Source organism: Alnus glutinosa, chromosome 10 (genome assembly GCF_958979055.1).
Source record: "Alnus glutinosa chromosome 10, dhAlnGlut1.1, whole genome shotgun sequence".
In the NCBI taxonomy this organism is placed as follows: domain Eukaryota; kingdom Viridiplantae; phylum Streptophyta; class Magnoliopsida; order Fagales; family Betulaceae; genus Alnus; species Alnus glutinosa.
The window spans coordinates 19,722,436-19,745,783 of NC_084895.1; the positions used below are offsets into that span (position 1 = coordinate 19,722,436).

Consider the following 23,348-nt stretch of genomic DNA (forward strand, 5'->3'; position numbering starts at 1 on the left):
CGTAAAAGAGAGAAGTTTGGCAACACAATTATCTCCCTCTTTATTTTTAATTTTTTAGAAAATGCTTTATTTTTTAAATTTTTATTCTCAACAGTAGTTTTCAAATGATGTGTCGTTATCCCATAAGATAATGAAACATTTTTCAAAAGGAATGTGTTATTTCTACATCACATTACCTTACATCAATTCTACACCAAGACACATAGGGTGTGAAATCCATGTATATGAGACTCATATATATGAAAACTACGTGCATGAGTCTCACACTCTATGTATCTTAGTCTAGAGTTGATGTAGGATAATGTGATGTAGAAAAATTATTTCCCTTCCCAAAATAATAGATCACATGAGATTGTGACACATCATTTGGAAACTAAATTTTTGGAAAAAAAAATAAAAATAAAAATTGGGATGTGTAGCACTTCTCTCTCTCTTTTTTAATTCTCCCAAAAACGTCAAATCCAAAACATTTCAACTTTTTTTTTTTTTTTTTCACTTTTTATTATTATTCAAATAAAAAAAAATCACTATAAAATAAAATATTTTCACTTTTCTATAAAACAATTCTAAACTTTTTTATATTTTATATCACATCAATCACTTCTTATTACTATTCAAATAAAAATTGCAAAACATAACCATTTATAAACGCACCTTAAAACTTTGAAAAGTGAAAAACTGTTTTGAAAGGATATATATACCTTTTGTTTTTCCATATAGGTTTTTTTTTTTTTTTTTTTTCTTGGTGGTTGGCTCAAGAGTTTTTGGTTTGGAGCTTAAAAAATCTAAAACATTTTTTTATTTCAAGATTATGTTGCTCACCTTTTTATATAATTTTCTTGGGAACCCGAACCTCCGTATAGTATCCAGTTATTTTTTTTTTTTTTTTTTATTTTTTTTTTTTTTTTTTGAGACAGTTTTGGTCCGTGCAAAAATAAAAGACAGTGTGTCCTTTAAATGTAATGAATATATATTTCTTTTTCATAGTAATATTTTTTACATAATTTTTTTTTTTACAATTTTAACAATTTTTTAAAGATAAATCATTAAATTTTTTTTAGGGCACACATATAAGAAAACAAATTCAATAATTGACCATAAAAAAAAAATAAAAAAAAATAAAAAATTGTTAAAATTGTACAACAATCCTTTCTCTTTCATTAAACATATGAGTTATAGACTAGTAATGCTTATTGTATACACTTTGTACACAAAATCTTAAGTGGCACTTGTTTTAATTTTTAATTTTTTTTTTAAAATATCATTTCCCCTTCGAATGCCTTTTAAACAAGTGCCACATAGGATTCATAGGATTTTATGTACAAAGTTTGTGCAAGAAGTATTACTCGTTGTGGACACTAAATTTTGTATTCGACATTTACCTTATACTTAGTTTTCAACTAATAAAAAATAGGGTAAAATATCTTACACTTCACTGTGGTTTAAAAATTTTATTTTTTGTCCACTCAATTTTTATTTTTTTCATAGGTGGTACCTGTGCTATAGGAAAAGACGGAAATAGTACTTCCGTCCAAAACTGACAGATTTTCACGTTAGCAACACGTGACACCATTTAAATTACAACATGTGGCCCCCATATTTTTTTAATTTTTTTATATATATATTGATACTTTTTTTAAAAAAAATAAAATTTGTAAAGCCACTCCCAAGGCGATGGGGTTGGTTCGGCCACTCCCAATGGTCAAAATGGGGTCGACCATCCCCATTTGGCCTGGAGTTGGCTTGGTCATCCCTAAAGGCTAAAGTGAAAAATAAATAAATAAATAAATAAATTTAGGTTTTCACCCTTAGGGGTGGTTCAAGGGACATGGAGGTTGTTCAACCACCCTCAAAACTGGCATTGTGGGTGGCTAAGCCAACCCCTTGGCCAAATGGGGGTAGCCGGCCACCCCCATGTGGCCCAAAGGCACCCCTACAATTTTATTTTATTTTTTTAAAGAAAAATAAAACCTTAATAACAAAATATGGGGGTTACGTGTCGCGATTTTAATGGTGCCACATATCGCTGATGTGAAAATCCGTCAGTTTTGGATTGAGGTACCATCTCCGTCTTTTCTCATAGCACAAGTGAAGAAAAAAAAAAAAAAAAACTGAGATGGCCAAAAATAAAGTTTTTAAATCACAGGGGGCAAAAAAGTATTTAACCCTAAAAAATATAGGTTATGTTACAATCCTCTCTTGATTTGGGAAAATAAATATACGCTAAGAGTAGTAATTATTTTATTTCTTTCCAAGTAATCGTTATTTTCTTTATTTCCTTGTTAGTCGTTGTTTTCACATTAAGTAGTAACTGTAGTATAAGTTAATTCTAGTTATATTAGGTACATAATATAATGTATGTATTTCTATAAGAGTATTTCTATAAGAGTGGCTTGATTGATAACTCAACCCTAATTTTCCTTTGGTACGTTATAATAGTTTCTTTATTTAAAGGTTGCTATATTATGAATCAAGGAGAAGAATAATTAATCAAAATCAACACTTGCGTTGTGAGGTCTAGGTTTCCTCAAAAAACCTAAATTATCCTGTTACAAACTTAAGTTTGTAACAAGTTATTACTACAAAACATTCACTACCAAAAAAATAAATAAATAAATAAATGTTTCAAGTTGCTTGAATAGTGTTGTTTTTGAGCAAAAATATGACGCTATTCATTTTAAGTCATTTGAATAAGAGTAATGTTTCTTACACAATTTTTGTACAACTTTTACACAACTCTAACAACTTTCTTTTAAAATCAGCCATTGAATATTTAGGACCCACATGTTGAAAAACAAATCCAATGGTTAATCATAACAAAAAGCAGTTAGAGTTGTGCAAAAGTTGTGAGAGAGTTGTGTAAGAAACATTACTCTTTGAATAATGTTCGTTAGAAAACGACTTAACACATAAGGTTTAGAGCCCAGATGATAGTCGTTTTGCTGTTCAAACAATCACTAAAAAAAAAAGTGATTTAGTGTCGTTTAATTTAGGGTCGTGTTACTGTTCAAACAACTCCAAATTAAACGACACTAAGTCACTTTTTTTTGTAACGATTGTTTGGATTCTGGCATTTATCAATTTTTATTTTTTTTATGTTGCGTGCTTACGTAACGTAGGATGAAGATTAACAAAAAAAGAAAGATATGTTAGAATTTTCGAGGAATTCTAGACCTCCTATTTTAGGATTTTCGATGAATCCTAGACCTCTTTGGTTGAGCAATTAGAGGTACTCGGAACTCACAAATATAAGGTTTGATAATTAACTTGATTGATTCTTATTCAATAACAAAACAGTATTTAAAAGAATGGAATACAATAGAAAATAGAGTTCCACATGAAATAGAACTTCTATTTGACTTCTATCTCAACAACCTAACCTACTGTCAACAAGACTCCTAAAAGATAAAGATAAAAGAGATAAACATGAGACCTCTAACCAAATACAACTACTAAAGACTCGACTATAACTAAAGCAACAATTGAAATAATACTACTAATAATAAAATACTAACAGATAATTCTAACAGACTTAATGCCTAACAAAGACTACGACTACATACAGTAACATTCCACCCTTCTTCGAAAGACCTTGTCCTCAAGGTCTTAAAAATCTTGAAATGTCTTGAACTTGGATTCGTCTTTTGCTGACTTATCACTGAAAACGAAAGCACATGATTGCTTATCTAACTTTCTAAAAAATGTCTTTTTCCTTTTCTTAGACCAAACATTGATTTAGCCGTTTAGGGCAATAAACACAAACATCAACCAAACTATAACACAGACCCACGAATTTTCGAACCAAAACGCTAGCCTAGTAAGCAAAACAACCCACATCTAATTAAGCAAAATCACAGATCTGAGAGCTAGAAAAAATACCAAGTTCTAAAGCACCCAAAACAGAAAACGAAACAAATGAATACAGCATAATTGAATGTCAAACAATCAGAGAAGGGAAAAACAAAGAGACTTAAATTAATGGAACAAGGAAACCTTGACACCAGTGATAATATCAGGCGGTGTAGTCTTGGGCTATACAGATTGATCTTTGTTCTTTTTACATTGAAAGTTGAAACTGGTATCATCTTTTCTCAGAAAAGAGCAAAAGAGAAAGTGATATTTACAATTCATAGATGCTCTCCCTACTGTTTGGAACTTCAAAATCGAGTACGCATAACATTGAAAGAACAAACATATATCATTTGAACCAACCTATTTGATTTAAATGGAAAAATCAAATGGAGAAAAAAGCAGTCTATCGAAAACAAGATATTGGCCAACTTCAACCAACATTTGGGCATGGTTTCATTGTTAAACAAGAGAAAGTAGGCACTAAGCAACACATAAAAAGGGATTATCAACAACTCAGACTTGTTAGCATCCATTGCTTTGTTACCCAATCTATTCCACATTATTGTTTTGAACCTACACCCTTGATTTTTGCTATTCAACAAGGGAATACACTTACTAGCTTACAAGCCGGTTCACCGTACTACCACCTGGCCCCCTAGCTGACCCAATCAATTGGGTTTTTCATGTGTTTTCATGGTGTGTGATTTAAGTCCATAGTCCCTTTGGAGCAAGGGGGGAATGTTTTGTCATTTTCTGTCAATTTGCTCAGATAAGTTCTAAATGCAGAACAGAACACATGAGATTGAAAACAAAGACTACATTAAGAAAAAACATTTTTCTTTTATAAGTGAAGATAAATATGATAAAACGCGTACGGCACTCATAAGTACACAAGTAATATACAACATGAAGCACCCAAGTAAAGCTAGCACAAGAAAGACCTAAACAACCCAAAACAAACAGGACCCACCCAAGAAAAACCCAAAAAAACACAAAAAGCTCCCAAACCCAAACCCAAACCCAAAGCCCACAAACACCAACAACCCTCAAACTTGAAACCCACATGAAGCACTCAGCACTAAAAAATGTCGGCCTTCCCTTTCCCACATCTAGAGGATGTGCTCTACATTAAGAAAAACATATTTTCGAAAAGAGTGCCAATGAACAATGGGTCATGTCTGTCATAACTCATGATTGATCATCGTTGTCTCTATATTCCATCACGGAGATTTGAATATGAATATGAACTATCAAAAGTACTTATAAAAAAAAAATAAAAAAAAATATGAACTATCAAAAGACACATCTCTACTTCATTTCACAAATCAAAGCCCCCCTCCTATTTTAGCATGTTCGAAATACTGATTTTCAGTCATCAATATGAAATGCCCAAAAAAGAGATAATTGCTCTTAGAGATAAAAATCGGTGAGAGTGAGAAAAATCAAAGAGGAGGAGGGAGGGAGGGAGAGAAAAATACGAGAATGAGCTGCAAGAGAGACAAGAATACCTGAGATGTGAAAACCCCAATGGCGATGGCAAAGGAAAACTCAGAAGCCAAAACCGAAAAGAGACAAGATCCTTGCAAGAGAAGGAGTTGTGCGGAGCAGAGAGAGAAAGAAGGAGACTTTGAAGTTGAGCAAGGAGAACTTGAGAAGTTTGGGTGTGTGTATTGAGCGTGAATGAGAAGGTCAGGTGCACAGGTTGAGCGAGACCATGAGAGGGGAAAATGGTGTGCAGAAACTAAACTTTTTTTAAAAAAAAAAAAAAAAACCGAAACAATTTTACGCCGGTTAAAAGATGTTATTCTTGTCAATCGAAAATAATTTCGGTTTCTTAAGATTTTCGGTCGTACCAAACATTAGGAAATGGGTAAAACCTTTATGTAAAAACAATGGGGCCTTAATCGCTAGTATATGATTCTTTGTTTCAATTTGTGATTGTATAACCACCGCTACAATTTTTGTACCTTGTATATCCCAATTGGATTAACAACCCAATTGCTTTCCTTGGAATCTACTCCAAAACATAATACCACCACTCTTTGCAGATGAGCCTGTGACTGCAGTAGAAATCTTAAAGCATCACACATCCACAGAATGCATACGCATAGAGATGACACCACAATATCAACAAGCTTAAGAACATACCCAAATACGGCACATTAATTACAATGGATTGCTAGCCAGGTATGATAAGTTCGCATGTAAAATGATAAATGAGAAAACACAAGCCATATATAGAAGTTCCCAGTTCAATAAAGCTACCGATTTCTCTATATGCTTCGAGGATGACGTTGTTAAGAGACTCAAAACTGTCCAAAGACTCAATTTCATTAAAATCTCATAAGAGGCCTAATTTAGGTCAACTACATGGCAAATTCTCGGGGTAAAAATACCAGGAGATAATAACCGGCCGCATCTGCTATCCGCATATGTGGATGCGGTTAGCAAAAACAAGGTATACGAATACAGTTAATAACCACATCTGCATTCCCTTTACTTATAATACATATCATATATATTTAGTTAAATTCACTAAAACAATGCCATTTTGAATTTGGTATATTTCAGACCTTTAGGTTATGTTAAGATCTTTTCACTATCATTTCAAAGTCATACCTCATTATATTTACTTTTTTTCCTTTAATCCAAATCTTGATTAGTGTATGAGATAATGACTCTCTATGGCTGATAATCATGAATTGTGTAACAAGTTAAATATTAATTTATTTAAACTTGCATATTGTAATAACTGCATTAGTACATATAGATTTCAATAGTAATCCAAAACTCTTATTATCTTATATGAGAATAGCAAATAATAACTGCATTTAATAATCGTGCAGATGCAAATATTTAAAAGTAATACCAGTATTATGCGAATGTAGATATTGCTAATAACCATATCCGCATTTTCACCCCTAGCAAATTCAATGGGCATAAAGTGCCTTGTGCCTTCAGCACACATGCCAAAGACATTAAGCACATTGAGAAATAGACACTCATGATAGAATCGTCTTGGTGTCAAGCTAGGATGTTCCATCATGCATAAAAATAGGCTGTGAGCAAAAACAAAAGCCATACAAATCAGTCATTGCCTGCAATTCAGGGTCATTTTTTTCTTTTCAGGGGTGGTACGGAAGAGGGAGTTCAAACACAAGTGGCGATATGTGAGTTATGATTTTGTTTGGAATCTAAAAACTATGTCATACCATAATATTTGATACTTTGTCTTGGACATCACATTGTCCAGGTCAAAACAGAGTAAGATAATACAAATCCAATGCCCAATAACTTACTTTTTGGCCATACAATACCTAATTAATTGAAAATGCTTTAACTGCCAACTATGACACATCAAATTGAAAGTCAAAATGTTACAAGTTTTCCATCCGGCATACCTTCTCAGACTGAAATGCTACATCAAGCAGACATCTTACCCTGATATACCTTCAACAATTGAGGAACATCATCCCGAAATCTGATCACAAACTTCTCCAAAAACACCCTCTCACTCGGTAGCAAGAAAGTCGCCAAGGCCAAGTTATTCTTGACCAAACCCTTGGCTTGCAAAATTTGAACAACTGACCACCGAGGGATAATTCTTTTTTCCAAGCTTATATTTATAACTCGAGGAATTGAAGCAATATCTGTTGATGGCCAACCACTTTTGTTCACAAGGAAATCCATTGTTTTCGTCATATTCTCTTCTGAAACTACCATACAATTTGGATGCCTTTTAAATGCTGCGAGGGCCGTGTCCCTTGACCAACCCCACCTCTTATAAAGCTCCAATCTTGATTCCAGCTTTTGTTTACTCATCTTCAATAACGCTTGGATTGCCAGGACAAACTCCGTTTTTAAGGGATCGAATCCGATTTCTGTAACCTGTTGGGCAGCCTCAACAAACCTAGTATGCTTAATAAACGCTACAGAGGGATAACTACTGACGAAGAATGAGATTCTAGATAGAGGCACTCCAAGTTGTCTCAAAAGTGCAATGTTAGGAGCCACAGTATTCGTTACATCACATAGAAAAGAACGTGTTGAGCGCTTGAAAGTTTTCAGGACTTTCTCGTCAACAAGTACAGTCTTAAGGAAATCATAGCAGGGGATAATACGTTTCTCTAAGTTGGTTTTGAACAGAAATGGTTTTGAAGAAAGGATGGGAATGAGGTCAGAGCTCGAAACCCCTATGGAACGCATAAGCTCAATCTTGGGCAAAAGGGTCTTCTCAGGATGAGCTAAAAGAACCTGTGGATGCATCCTGACGATTTGGGAGATCTGGGCATTGCTGAATCCATTCTCTTTAAGAAAATTTAGAACCGAGTCTGGTTTCTCTGGGTTCTGAAATACTACCCTCTGGGATGCTAAAATTGCAGATTTTGCGGACAACCCACAAGAGTTTATGAGGTAAGACACTGCAAAATAATGTTTCTCCTCTTCTGGTTTTTCATTAGATTCAACTAAACTACCTACTGATGTAAACGATTTGACAATAAAGAAACCATTTTGCTGAAGAAAACCTAAATGGGTCCTCCTGTGTTTGAGTACTTCTAGCTGTCTTGAACAGAGAAAACCAAACATAACTGACTCACCAAAATATTTCGAGAGACAGCTTCAACTGGGCTCCTCGCCTCCTGGAATGGTTAATTTATCCTTCAGAGAATACTGGCTTCTGAATTCTTCATGCGCTTCTAATCTGAGGCGTGCTTGAGTTCCATCAAAACAGTGTAGAACAATTTAGTCCAACCACACTGGATCTCTCAGCCAATCACCCACCCTTCTTCCTTCTCCACGCCTAACCTCAAACACCATAGTCGCCACTGCCAACTTCCTCAACCCCCACCCCCCCAACTCTATCCCTCCCTAAGCCCTCCTGAAACCCTTCTCAGCCACTTTCACCCTTCTTCCAAGTCCCCAATAACAATGATGAGGGAGCACGAGATTGAGTGCGGTTAAATCCAGATGATTTTCAACCTTATGATTATGTTTAGATGACGTGGCTATATCCAGAGGTGAGCCGCTCCTGATTTAACTGGTTGCTTAATTTTGGATTAACTCCTCTCAAAATTATTTAACAAATTGGAGAATGTGATTATGAGAGATTATTTATAAGATTTATTTGTCTAAATAAAAATTGAGCTTTCTAGCTACTTTTTAATCAAGTGAATTTTATAAAGTAAAAAAAATTTATATGAAAATGTGAAGAAAAAAAAAATTGTATAGTAGTGAGTTTTTTTTTATTTAAATAGTAATAAAAAAAATTATTTTTGTGATATAAAAAATGAAAAAAGTTATAATGTTTTAAAGTTGATGTTTTTGTAGGAGAAGTGAATAAAAAAATAAAAAAGTGGGGGGGGGGGGGGAGGGGGGGTTGCCAAACAGGATAATCTCCTACATGTATGTCTATTATTTTCTGCACAATAACAAACCAATTTTTAAGTCAGACTTAAAAAGGCAATAGTATTATATATGAGGAATGTTAGAGCATCTCCTTGTGTTCTCCTGGAATGGCATAGATGCAATTTTTTTGATTAAAAAATTGCATTTGTGCCATCCAAAAGGACATAGATGTAATTTTTTAATTACATTTATGCCATTCCAGGAGAACACTAGGAGATGTTCTAGCATTTCTCATTATATCTATGATGCATAAAAAGATCTACTGCTATTAATCATTAATAAATCCATGTAATTTTTCATTATCCATGATGCTTTTCTCAAATCAAGAAATTTAATGGTAGTATCTTTACGTATCCTTTGAATAATGTTAGGAACCATTTTTTATTTTTTATCCTTTTAAGTTGATGTGACTTTTAAAATCGCAATTAGATTAAAATTTAATAGTGATTCATCTCAAATCTAAGAATGATTTTAAGAGATACGTCAATTTGAAAGGATAAACAGATAATCCTTAACATTACTCATATCTTTTAGTTAAGATAAAATATTACCCTTTCCACTCATGTTTGCCATAAAAATGGAAAACCAAACTCGACACAAGAATATTTGAAAATATAATAAAGTTTTAAAGAAAAAGGCTTTACCCTATCTATGAAGAAAAACATGGTTGCATTTAGTGTTTTCAATAAACAAAGAGGGAGAGATTTTTACCCAAAAAAAAATGGGTTCATGTCATGCATATTTTGTTAGAGGGTTTTACTTTCTAAGTAATGGATTTATAAGTTCCACCTATAAAATTGTTAGTGTGGCCCATGCAAGATGCATGGCCTATGCTGAGAGGGGCTACACGGTTCCTATAATGTTTTTGAGTATATTGTGAATTGCTGCAGAAAGTGGCCACGTGGTGGCACTGCCCTACTCTAGTGAACCTGTTGTACTAAGATATTATGATTAATTCAATTATCCAGTGGGGAGTTATAGAACCACTCCTCGAAGCCTATTTTGTGCTTCACCTACCTCAATAACTAGTCTTCAGGAAGAGTAATGTATGTACCTCTCACATGTTTTAAGACATTTATCAACTTATTAAACCTGTTTATAGCTAATTTTTATCCGATTTGCTCTACCTATCAATGTGAGTGTAGCTTGCATGAGACCTAACAGACACAGGCTTTTAGGCTATAGCTACAATAATTAGCACTATTTATGCAGAGCCAAAATAACACAATACAATGAAATTCCTTGAGGCGTTAGTCCTCTATAATCTGTATCTGTTTGGCTTTGACATTCTCTACTTGCAAAGAAAAGAACAATAAAAATGAAGAAAATGGGGGCACGGGGAGAGAACTGAAAAAGGAAAGGAAAAATTAACTAAACCGTAAAAGAGAGAAGTTGGGCAACACAATTATCTCCCTCTTTATTTTTCTTTTTTTTTTAGGAGAAATGATCATTACATTCATTTCTCACAATAAATCCACAACAAGTTGACGTGGCTGGTAATATTTTATTATTATTTTGGGATTTGATTCTTGTACAACACCAATACAACAACTTTACAACAACCCCTCACGTGAGGGTAGGCTCCAGTATGTGGGACCCACCCTCATATGAGGGATTGTAGTACAGTTGTTGTATTGGTGTTGTAAATCTAACATTTTCCTATTATTTTTGTTTTGTTTTGTTTTCTTTTTGTAAAAAAGTAATAAAATATTACCAGTCACGTCAGCTTGTTGTAGAGCTGTTGTGAGAAATAAGTGTAGGGATCATTTCTCTTTTTTTAGAAAATGCTCTATTTTTTAAATTTTTATTCTCAACAGTAATTTTCAAATGATGTGTCATCATCCCATAAGATAATGATACATTTTTCAAAAGGAATGTGTTATTTCTACATCACATTACCTTACATCAATTCTACACCAAGACACATAGAATATAAGACCCATGTATATGAGACTCACAGATATGGAATCCACATGCATGAGTCTCACACCCTATGTGTCTTAATATAAAGTTGATGTAGGGTAATGTGATGTAGAAAATTTCCCTTCCCAAAATGATAGATCACATAATATTATGACACATCATTTGGAACTAAATTTTAGAAAGAAAAAAAGAATTGAGATGTGTAGCACTTCTATTTTTTTTTTTTTTTGCTTCTCCCTAAAAAGTCAAATCCAAAACATTTTAACATTTTTTTACTTTTTACATCACATCAATCATTTTTTTATTATTATTCAAATAAAAAAAAATCACTATAAAACAAAACATTTTCACTTTTCTATAAAACAATTCCAAACTTTTTTATATTTTATATTACATCAATCACTTCTTACTATTATTCAAATAAAAATTTCACAGCATAACCATTTATCAAACACACCTTAAGAGCATTAGTAGCAGATACCTTATAAATAGTTCTGTTTCTTAAAATAGGAAAAATTGGAAAAAGGTACAAAAAAATCAAGCTACAGCAGTTATCCTATTTTAGATGGTCATCCTTGAGAAGCTACAGTGCTTCCCAATACATTGGGTAGCTATGTTGCTACCCAATACAATATTTTAATAAAAAAAAAAGAAAAAGGCTTTATCTCTCTCTGATTCTCTCTCCTTCACCCGTCCTTTGAATCACTTCACTCGTCCTCCTTTATTTCCGTTGTCCTTCCTTTCCCAACTAGAACCGGAAGCTAAACCAGCTGAACCAAAGTTAGTGTCGAAGCGAAACTAGAACCGCCAGAGGCTCCCGATGCAGATCCGAAACCCAAAGAACCGAAGCAGAACTTGATCCGATCCAATGAAGCTGTCGGTTGCAAGACGATTGATTTGATCATTGGGTCTTGCAAAATTTCCCTCTCTCTTCTGCACGCTATAATCGAACTTTTTGTTGCTGTAATATTTCCAAAGGCCGTCGATGGCTTTAAGCTCTGCTTTTGGGATGAACTGGACCTCGGAGAAGAAGATGTAGCCTTGATTTTAAGTGGGCTCACCAGCCAGGATGATTTTAATGCTCCATTTGTTTCGACGTAAAATGATTTCAGTTGTAAAATATTTTTCGACGAAATTATTTTCAGAAAAAATGATTTTCTCGAAAATATTTTCAAGCGTTTGGTTCGCATGAAAAAATTACGAAAGGCGAAAATACAATTGTTGCCGGAATCCGGCAATGTCCGGTCGCTGTTGCCGGATTCCAACGAGCATGTTTGGCCAGAATCCGGCAGGACTCATTCAGATCCGGTCAGATCTGGTCGGACTCCTCTAGATCCAGTTAGATCCCGGCCATTTTGGCCAAATCCAGTCGAATTAGTGGCTAGATCCGGTCAGATCCGACAGGAATCTGGCCCGCCGGCATCCTGCGACGGTGGCCGGATTCCAGCACCGGCAGGATTCCGGTGGTCGGATGTTGCCGGATTTAGGCCCGACTTGGATTCTAACGATCGATCATTGTCGAATTCGAACAATCGCATATCAAACGTGCGTGTAAGGACGAAGAGTTTAATTTCGGAAAACGATTTACGGTTTTTAAAACTGTAAATCGTTTTTCGAAAATTAAAAAAGCTTTTACGGTCAAACCGATGATTTTCGTTAATCATTATTCTTGCCCCTACCAAACAACGTAAAATGTCAAAATCATTTTTAAAAAATCATTTTACGCCGAAACAAACGGAGCAGAAGTGAAAAACTGTTTTGAAAGGTTATATATACCTTTTGTTTTTTTATTTTTATTTTTGTGGTTGGTTCAAAAGTTTTTGGTTCGGAGCTTAAAAAATCTAAAACATTTTTTTATTTCAAGAATTATGTAGCTCACCTTTTTATATAATTTTCTTGGGAACCCGAACCTCCGTATAGTATCCAGGTTTTTTTTTTTTCGTTTGAGACAGTTTTGGTCCGTGCAAAAATAAAAGACAGTGTGTCCTTAAAATGTAATGAAACTTTTTTTTTTTTTTTCAGACTAATATTTCTTATATAATTTTTGTATAATTTGTACAATTTTAACAATTTTTTTAAGATAAATTATTAAATATATCTTTAGGGCTCACATGTAGGAAAACATATTCAATAATTGACCATAAAATATTTCTTTTTCATTAAACATATGAGTTATAAACTAGTAATGCTTACTGTACACAAAATTTTACGTGGCACTTGTTTTTATTTGTTTATTTATTTTTTTAAAATATCATTTCCCCTTCCAATGCCTTTTAAACAAGTGCTACGTAGGATTTTATGTACAAAGTTTATGCAAGAAACATTACACTTTACTGTGGTTTAAAAACTTTATTTTTTGCCCCCTCAATTTTTATTTTTTTTATAGGTGGTCCCTGTGCTATATGAAAAGAGGGAAATAGTATTTCCGTCCAAAACTGACAGATTTCCACGTTAGCGACACATGACACCATTTAAATTACAACATGTGGCCCCCATATTTTTTTAATTATATATATATTGATACTTTTTTTAAAAAAATAAAAATTTCTAGAGCCACTCCCAAGGACATGGGGTGGTTTGGCCACCCCCAATGGTCAAAATGGGGTCGACCATCCCCATTTAGCTTGGAGTTGGCTTGGCCATCCCTAAGGGCCAAAGTGATAAAAAATAAAATAAAATAAGGTTTTCGCCCTTGGGAGGTGGTTCGACCACCCTCAAAACTAGCCTTGGGGGTGGCTAAGCCAACCCCTTGGCCAAAATGGGGGTAGCCGGCCACCCTCATGTGGCCCAAAGCCACCCCTACAATTTTTGTTTTGGTGCCACATGTCGCTGATGTGAAAATCCGTCAGTTTTGGACGGAGGTACCATCTCCATCTTTTCTCATAACACATGTGAAAAGAAAAATTAAAACTGAGAGGGCAAAAATAAAGTTTTTAAATCATAGGGGGGAAAAATGTATTTAATCCTAAAAAATATCGGTTATGTTACAATCCTCTCTTGATTTGGGAAAATAAATATATGCTAAGAGTTGTAATTATTTTATTTCTTTCCAAGTAATCGTTATTCTCTTTATTTTCTTGTTAGTTGTTTTCACATTAAGTAATATAAGTCAATTCTAATTATATTAGGTACATAATATTATGTATGCATTTCTATAAAAATATTTCTATAATAGTGGCTTGATTGATAACTCAACTCTAATTTTCCTTAGGGACGTTATAATAGTTTCTTTATTTAAAGGTTGCTATATTATGAATAAAGGAGAAGAATAATTAATCCAAATCAACACTTGCGTTGTGAGGTCTAGGTTCCCTAAAAAAACCTAAATTATCCTATTACAAACTTAAGTTTGTAACAAGTTATTACTACAAAACATTCACTACCAAAAAAAATAATCAATGTTTTAAGTTGCTTGAATAGTGTTGTTTTTGAGCAAAAATATGACGCTATTCATTTTAAGTCATTTGAATAGTGTTCGTTTGAAAACAACTTAACACATAAGGTTTAGAGTCCAAATGATAGTCGTTTTGCTGTTCAAACAATCACTAAAAAAAATAGTGATTTAGTGTCGTTTAATTTAGGGTCGTGTTACTGTTCAAACGACTCCAAATTAAACGACACTAAGTCAATTTTTTTATAATGAATGTTTGGATGCTGGCATTTTTCAAGTTTTATTTTTTTTTTAATTCATGTTTGGCAGGCAAGTGCGATTGGGTTAGCAGATCAAATGAATTCAACCCCTATTGAATGCATGAAAAAATAGGTGAATCATCCCTTTTTTTTCTCCAAATTTCGACGCAGTCTTCACTTGGACGTGATCGCGTGTAGGTTGATCTTGTTAGCTAAGGCTAAACCTGTTAAAGACCCTCAATTATGTTTATGGTGCTGACTTTTCCCGATTTGAGAGCTCAGTAAGCAATCTGGACCTTCAATGTTAAATCTAAAGTGCACTGCGTATGCATGTGAAAATAGCAGTATATATGGGGTACATAGCCTTTTCCCCATGGCATGGTAAACAGGTGAAGAAAAGAATCGTGCTCCATTTGTTTGAGCGTAAAATATCTGGTAATAACAAGTTATTATACTACAAGTTGGCAGCCTTGTCCGTCGTCTTCTTCGGCAAGAGAAGAGGGTTGGTGTTGGGAAGGACACCACCATGAGCAATGGTAACAGCAGCGCTCTTCATCGTTCCTCCAAGCCAGCAGAATATGCCTTGGAATGATTTTGTTCTTCTTCTTGTCACGAGCTGCATTTCCAGCCAACGGCAGCACTTTGACATACATTTATGCAAAATGACTTCATAATGAAGAACGAAAAATAGAGGCGGAAATTGAAGCAGTACAGAACAGAAAAATATCAAAAGAAAAGAAACACCAGCACCTCACTTTGCAATCAGACACAAATACTAAATACTCCATATTAAACAACCATTTGGATTAGTTTCAGAAATTTATAAAAGGTCAAACCCACAAGAAAAAAGTAAATCCTGCAAAATTTCTACGTTATCTCGGAAAATTTACCAAACGGAACAATGGGTTCATCAAAGAAAAATCAGCTACTATTAATGCAATGTATACATTTCTGTCCTACATTTCAATGAAAGCAAACATTGATTTAGCCGTTGAGGGCAATAAACACAAACATCAAATACCAAACTATAACACAGACCCACGAATTTTCGAACCAAAACGCTAGCCTAGTGAGCAAAACAACCCACATCTAATTAAGCAAAATCACAGATCTGAGAGCTAGAAAAAATACCAAGTTCTAAAGCACCCAAAACAGAAAATGAAACAAATGAATACAGCATAATTGAAAGTCAAACAATCAGAGAAGGGAAAAACAAAGAGACATAAATTAATGGAACAGGAAAACCTTGACACCAGTGATAATATCAGGCGGTGTAGTCTTGGGCTATACAGATTGATCTTTGTTCTTTTTACATTGAAAGTTGAAACTGGTATCATCTTTTCTTAGAAAAGAGCAAAAGAGAAAGTGATGTTTACAATTCATAGATGCTCTCCCTACTGTTTGGAACTTCAAAATCGAGTACGCATAACATTGAAAGAACAAACATATATCATTTGAACCAACCTATTTGATTTAAATGGAAAAATCAAATGGAGAAAAAGCAGTCTATCGAAAACAAGATATTAGCCAACTTCAACCAACATTTGGGCATGGTTTCATTGTTAAACAAGAGAAAGTAGGCACTAAGCAACACATAAAAAGGGATTATCAACAACACAAGTCTATCAGCCTCGTCCACTCAGACTTGTTAGCATCCACAGCTTTGTTGCCCAATCTATTCCACATTGTTTTGAACCAACACCCTTGATTTTTGCTATTCAACAAGGGAATACACTTACTAGCTTACAAGCCGGTTCACAGTACTACCACCTGGCCCCCTAGCTGACCCAATCAATTGGGTTTTTCATGTGTTTTAATGGTGTGTGATGTCAGTCCATAGTCCCTTTGGAGCAAGGGGGGAATGTTTTGTCATTTTCTGTCAATTTGTTTAGATAAGTTCTAAATGCAGAGCAGAGCACAGGAGACTGATAACAAAGACTACATTAAGAAAAAACATTTTTTTTATCAGTAAAGATAAATATAATAAAAAGCGTAAGGCATACCTAAGTACAGAAGTAATATACAACAGGAAGCACCCAACTAAAGCTAGCACAAGAAAGACCCAAACAACCCAAAACAAACAGAACCCACCCAAGAAAAACCCAAAAAACACAAAAAACTCCAAAACCCAAAGCCCACAAACACCAACAACCCTCAAACCCAAAACGCACACGAAGCACTCAGTACTAAAAAACGTGAGCCTTCCCTTTCCCACACCCAGAGGACATGCTCTACATTGAGAAAAACATATTCTCGAAAAGAGTGCCAATGAACTATCAAAGGACACATATCTCATGATTGATCATCGTAGTCTCTATATTCCATCACAGAGATTTGAATATGCATATGAACTATGAAAAGACACATATCTCTACTTCATTCACAAATCAAAGCCCCCCTCCTCTTTTAGTATGTTCGAAATACTGATTTTTAGTCATCAATATGAAATGCCCAAAAAAGATAGAATTGATCTTAGAGATAAAATTCAGTGAGTGAGAAAAATCGAAGAGAGGGAGGGAGAGAGGGAGAAGTACGAGAATGAGCTGCAAGAGAGACAAGAATACCTAAGATGTGAAAACCCCAATGGCGATGGCAAAGGGAAACTCAGAAGCCAAAGCTGAAAAGAGACAAGATCCTTGCGAGAGAAGGAGTTGTGCGGAGCAGAGAGAGAAAGAAGGAGACTTTGAAGTTGAGCAAGAAGGAGAACTTGAGACGGTCGGGTGTGTGGATTGAGCGTGAAGGAGAAGGTCAGGTGCGCAGGTTGAGTGAGACTATGAGAGGGGAAAATGGTGTGCAGAAGCTTTTTTTTTTATTAATAATAATAAAAAAAATTAAAAAAAAAAAAAAAAAAAAAAAAAAAAAAACCATTTTACGCTGGTTAAAAGATGCTATTTTTGCCAACCGAAAATGATTTCGGTTTGCCTAAGATTTTCGGTCGTACCAAACACCGGGAAATGAGTAAAACCTTTATGTCAAAACAATGGAGCCTTAGTTGCTAGTATATGATTCTTTGTTTCAATTTGTGATTGTATAACCACCTCTACAATTTTTGCACCTTGTATATCCCAATTGGATTAACAACCCAATTGCTTTCTTTGGAATCTATTCCAAAACATAAAACCACCACTCTTTGCAGATGAGCCTGTGACTGCAGTAGAAAACTTAAAGCATCACACATCCACAGAGTGCATACGCATAGAGATGACACCACAATATCAACAAGCTTAAGAACATACCCAAATAGGCACATTAATTCCAATGGATTGCTGGCCAGGTATGATAAGTTTGCATGTAAAATGATAAATGAGAAAACATAAGCCATATATAGAAGTTCTCAGTTCAATAATGCTACCAGTTTCTCTATATGCTTTGAGGATGATCTTGTTAAAAGACTCAAAACTGTCCAAAGACTCAATTTCATTAAAATCTCATAATAGGCTTAATGTAGGTCAACTACATGGCAAATTCTCGAGGTGAAAATACAGGGGAATAATAACCGGCTGCATCTGCTATCTGCATATGCAGATGCAGTTAGCAAAAATAGGGTATGCAGATGCAGTTAATAACCGCATCCGCATTCCCTTTACATATAATATATATCATATATATTTAGTTAAATTCACTAAAATAACTTCGTTTTGAATTTAATATGTTTCGGACCTTTAGGTTATGTTAGGATTTTTTTTTTTTTTTTTTCCATTTCTTTGAGTAATCCAAATTTTCAATTACTGTATGAGATAATGACTCTCTATGGCTGATAATCGTGAGTTGTGTAACAAGTGAAATCTTAATTTATTTAAGCTTGCATATTGTAATAACTGCATTATTACATATAAATTTAAATAGTAATCCAAAACTCTAATTATCTCATATGCGGATAGCAAATAATAATTGCATTTACAATCGTGCGGATGTGGATATCTAAAAATAATACCAGCATTATGCGGATGTAGATATTGCTAATAACCGTATCCGTGTTTTCACCCCTAGCAAATTCACTAGGTATAGAGTGCCTTGTGCCTTGAGCACACATACCAAAGACATTAAGCACATTGAGAAATAGACACTCATGATAGAATCGTCTGGGTGTCAAGCTAGGATGTTCCATCACACTTAAAAATAGGCTGTGAGCAAAAACAAAAGCCATACAAATCAGTCATTGCCTGCAATTCAGGGTCATTTTTCTCTTTTCAGGGGTGGTACAGGAGGGAATTCAAACACAAGTGGCGATATGCGAGTTATGATTTTGTTTGGAATCTAAAAACTATGTCATACCATAATATTTGATACTTTTGTCTTGGACATCACATTGTCCAGGTCAAAACAGAGTAAGATAATACAAATCCAATGCCCAATAACTTACTTTTTGGCCATACAATACCTAATAAATTGAAAATGCTTCAACTGCCAACTATGACACACATCAAATTGAAAGTCAAAATGTTACAAGTTTTCCATCCGGCATACCTTCTCAGACTGAAATGCTACATCAAGCAGACATCTTACCCTGATATACCTTCAACAATTGAGGAACATCATCCCGAAATCTGATCACAAACTTCTCCAAAAACACCCTCTCACTCGGTAGCAAGAAAGTCCCCAAGGCCAAGTTATTCTTGACCAAACCCTTGGCTAGCAAAATTTGAACAACCGACCACCGAGGGATAATTCTTTTTTCCAAGCTTAAATTTATAACTCGAGGATTTTTAGCAACATCTGTTGATGGCCAACCACTTTTGTTCACAAGGAAATCCATTGTTTTCGTCATATTCTCTTCTGAAACTACCATACAATTTGGATGGCTTTTAAATGCTGCGAGGGCCATGTCCCTTGACCAACCCCACCTCTTATAAAGCTCCAATCTTGATTCCAGTTTTTGTTTACTCATCTTCAATAACGCTTGGATTGCCAGGACAAACACCGTTTTTAAGGGATTGAATCCCATTTCTGTAACCTGTTGGGCAGCCTCAACAAACCTAGCATGCTTAATAAACGCTGTAGAGGGATAACTACTTACGAAGAATGAGATTCTAGATAGAGGCACTCCAAGTTGTCTCAAAAGTGCAACGTTAGGAGCCACAGTATTCGTTACATCACATAGAAAAGAACGTGTTGAGCGCTTGAAAGTTTTCAGGACTTTCTCGTCAACAAGTACAGTCTTAAGGAAATCATAGGAGGGGATAATACGTTTCTCTAAGTTGGTTTTGAACAGAAATGGGTTTGAAGAAAGGATGGTAATGAGGTCAGCGCTCGAAACCCCTACGGAACGCATAAGCTCAATCTTGGGCAAAAGGGTCTTCTCAGGGTGAGCTAAAAGAACCAGTGGATGCATCCTAACGATTTGGGAGATCTGGGCATTGCTGAATCCATTCTCTTTAAGAAAATTTAGCACTGAGTCTGGTTTCTCTGGGTTCTGAAATACTACCCTCTGGGATGCTAAAATTGCAGATTTTGCGGACAACCCGCAAGAGTTTATGAGGTAAGACACTGCAAAAGAATGTTTTTCCTCTTCTGGTTTTTCATTAGATTCAAATAAACTACCTACTGATGTAAACGATTTGACAATAAAGAAACCATTTTGCTGAAGAAAACCCAAATGGGTCCTCCTGTGTTTGAGTACTTGTAGCTGTCTTGAACAGAGAAAACCAAACATAACTGACTCACCAAAATATTTCCTGAGATAGCTTCAACTGGGCTCCTCGCTTCCTCGAATGGTTTGATTTATCCTTCAGAGAATACTGGCTTCTGAATTATTCATGCGCTTCTAATCTGAGGGGCGTTTGAGTTCCATCAAAACAGTGGAGTCCAACCACACTGGATCCCTCAGCCAATCACCCACCCTTCTTCCTTCTCCACGCCCTCCTGAATCCCATCTCAGCCATTTTCACCCGTCTTCCAATCCCCAACAACAGTGACGAGGGAGCACGGGATTGAGTGAGGTTAAATCCAGACGATTTTGAACCTTATTATTATGTTTAGATGAATGACGTGGCTAAATCCAGAGGTGAGCCGCTCCTGATTTAACTGGTTGCTTAATTTTCGAGTAAGTGGTGGTACATTTTGTACAATATTGCTGATGTGAAAGTAATTTTTTTTTTATTAAAAAAAAAAAGAATAATGTCTTATATACAATAAAGAAAATGAAAATTATTTTCACGTCAGTGTTCTTGACTTGTTGTACAAAGTGTATACATTTGTTCCTCAGAAAACATTACACTTGGATTAAATCCTTTCAAAATTATTTGTCTGAATTTTAAATTCAGACAGGTGATTATGAAAGATCACTTATAGAACTCACTTCATCAAATAAAAATTTGATGTCCAACCACTTATACGATCAGGTGGATCCCATAAGTCGTCTCTTACAATAACCTTATCGAAAATTTTCAAATTCAGACAAATAATTTGAAAGGATTGTGATCCGATTTTATTTGGTAAAAGCTTGTTAATTTACTTTACGACAAAAATCAACTAAGCCTAAGCCTAATACCTCTATTTTATGACCTTTAAACTTACTAATAAATTTTGAGATGAGTGGCTATTAAATTTTCATCCAATATTATTTTTAAAAGCCATACCACTTTAGGAAACTGAGAGATAAGTTCGACATATAGTATTACTCAGTAGGATATGGGCTAGTTTGGCAAACTACTTTCATTTTCCCTCTACTTTTTTTTTACTTTTTTTTAAAAATATCAAATCAAAAACATTCCAACTTTTTTACATTATATCATATCAATAGTTTTTTTTTTTATTATTCAAATAAAAAAATTCATTACAAAACAAAACTTTTTTACTTTTCTATAAAACATTTTCAAATTTTATATCATACCAATAACTTTTTATTACTATTCATCAAACAAATATTTCATAACACAATTACTTACCAAACTAGCCCATAGGTTTTACTTTTCTTATTGTTTTTGACGAAATAAGGGAAAAATAGTAAAGAGAAAGAATCTCTTTGAACGCCACACTGTCTAAAGTTTTCCAAAGCCTTGACGTCAGTGTCCAGAATGCCTCTTTTTGGACCCGGCGATTCGACATGAGACGCTCAATGAGACATCGTCCACTCTTCATGCATAGGCCAGCAGTTTCGAACGGGGGCACAATGCATCTCAAGGAGATGAAGGGGGAGATTCGAAGGTGCACTCTGCACCATAGAATTTTACCTTGAAGAACAGAAGGGATTTCTTTTGTCCGACTCTCCACTGGTCTCTTCCCAGCGAACAATTGAGTGGTTGGTTAATTGTCTCCTCCTTTTAAGGGGTAGGAGTTTACTGGTCCTGTTCTTTTCACCAAATCTCCCTGCGGGAGTGCTAATGGCGAGAAGATATGGGGGAAACAAGGACACGATTCCGCTTACTGCAAGTGAGTCACAAGGCATTTCGGGCAGTGATGATGAGACGGAAGTTTTGAGGGCCAAAGGATCGAGGTGCCTCATAGGAAGAATGGGTGCTGTGAAACGGTTAAACAAAGAAGCTTTTAAAACCCTATTACTCTGGATTTGGCGTATAGGGGGACAAGTATTCTTTAAGGAAATCCAAGAAAACCTGTGGCTCTTTGAATTCACCGAAGAAGAAGATAGCCAGATAGGCAACAAGTATTGGGGGGCAAACTGTGGTTGTATGATCGCACTATTCTCGTGCTGAATATCTTTGATGGGAAAACTCCTCCATCGCAAATGGTCTTCACACATTCCCCGATGTGGATCCAAGTCCATGATATGCCCCTTGGGTGCATGAACAGGAAGATTGGCCAGAAGATAAGGGAATCAATCGGAAGGGTGGAGGAAATTGCAGTGGCAGATGAAGATATAGGGTGGGGGAGAAGTCTGAGGATTCGAGTCGTTATTGATTTGTTCAAACCACTGGATCGCAGACGTGCTCTGGAGTTATCGGGAGTATCCTGTTGGGTCCCTTTCAAATACAAAAAAATGCCTTCCTTTTGCTATAGATGTGGGAGAATTTTCCATGATCCTAAAGGCTGTCCGAACAAGCCTATAGATAAGAAATCCCACAATGAAGGACTCCCGGTGTGGGGCACGTGGTTACGGGTGGAAGAATCTGGGCATGGTGGGGATGGCACCCATCCATATTGGTCGGAGCGACCAGCCGAAGAGGTACCGAAGATGGCGTCTCAGGCGAAGGACGGTCCCAGAAAGGAAAGTTGGAAAGCAAAAGGAAAAAATCAAAGATGCCAGAAAATCCGGAAGGAGGATCCGTGCCAATCTTCAACTGTCCAACTGGTTTGCCTCAGGAAAGGAAAGGAGAATTTGTCTAAAGGGGACCCAACTGATGGTTTTTCAAAAAAGACACCGCCAACTCAGTTTGTGGTGGGCCCAAGCAACGTGGAAAAAAAGCAGAAAGTCTGGGCTAAGCCCAAATCGGTTGGTTTGTCTTCGCTGCTGAAGGATGTTAGGCCCAGTCAAAGATCCAAACAACCCACCCCATGCAAACAGTACGTACGTTCCTCGTAAAAAAACCCCGAACCTAGAAGCATCCGAAGGCGACAACAACACTCTCCAGAAGAGGAAA

The 23,348-nt window shown here is 35.4% G+C and overlaps 2 protein-coding genes across 3 annotated transcripts; both read right to left on the minus strand.

The window, feature by feature from the left end:
• Positions 1-7,275: 7,275 nt before the first annotated feature.
• On the minus strand, positions 7,276-8,439 carry LOC133879144 (transcription termination factor MTERF2, chloroplastic-like). The gene has a single exon (XM_062317688.1). The coding sequence runs from the start codon at positions 8,437-8,439 to the stop codon at positions 7,276-7,278; it is 1,164 nt and encodes a 387-aa protein (XP_062173672.1).
• Positions 8,440-15,093: 6,654 nt separating this feature from the next.
• LOC133880153 (uncharacterized) lies at positions 15,094-20,787 on the minus strand. Of its 2 annotated transcripts, none has more exons than XM_062319044.1 (2): positions 19,279-20,787; positions 15,094-15,427 (listed from the first exon to the last, which is right to left on the minus strand). In XM_062319044.1, exon 1 carries the CDS (start codon positions 20,462-20,464, stop codon positions 19,301-19,303), a length of 1,164 nt encoding a protein of 387 aa, XP_062175028.1. In that variant the 5' UTR covers positions 20,465-20,787; the 3' UTR covers positions 15,094-15,427; positions 19,279-19,300. The 2 variants fall into 2 exon arrangements, with proteins under 2 accessions (XP_062175028.1, XP_062175027.1); XM_062319043.1 differs by having other exon boundaries at positions 15,094-15,451.
• Between the last annotated feature and the right edge of the window lie 2,561 nt (positions 20,788-23,348).

Coding starts and splice junctions, on each gene's coding strand:
- LOC133879144 (XM_062317688.1), bottom strand. CDS start 8,439: ATGTTTGGTTTTCTCTGTTCAAGACAGCTAGAAGTACTCAAACACAGG.
- LOC133880153 (XM_062319044.1), bottom strand. CDS start 20,464: ATGTTTGGTTTTCTCTGTTCAAGACAGCTACAAGTACTCAAACACAGG.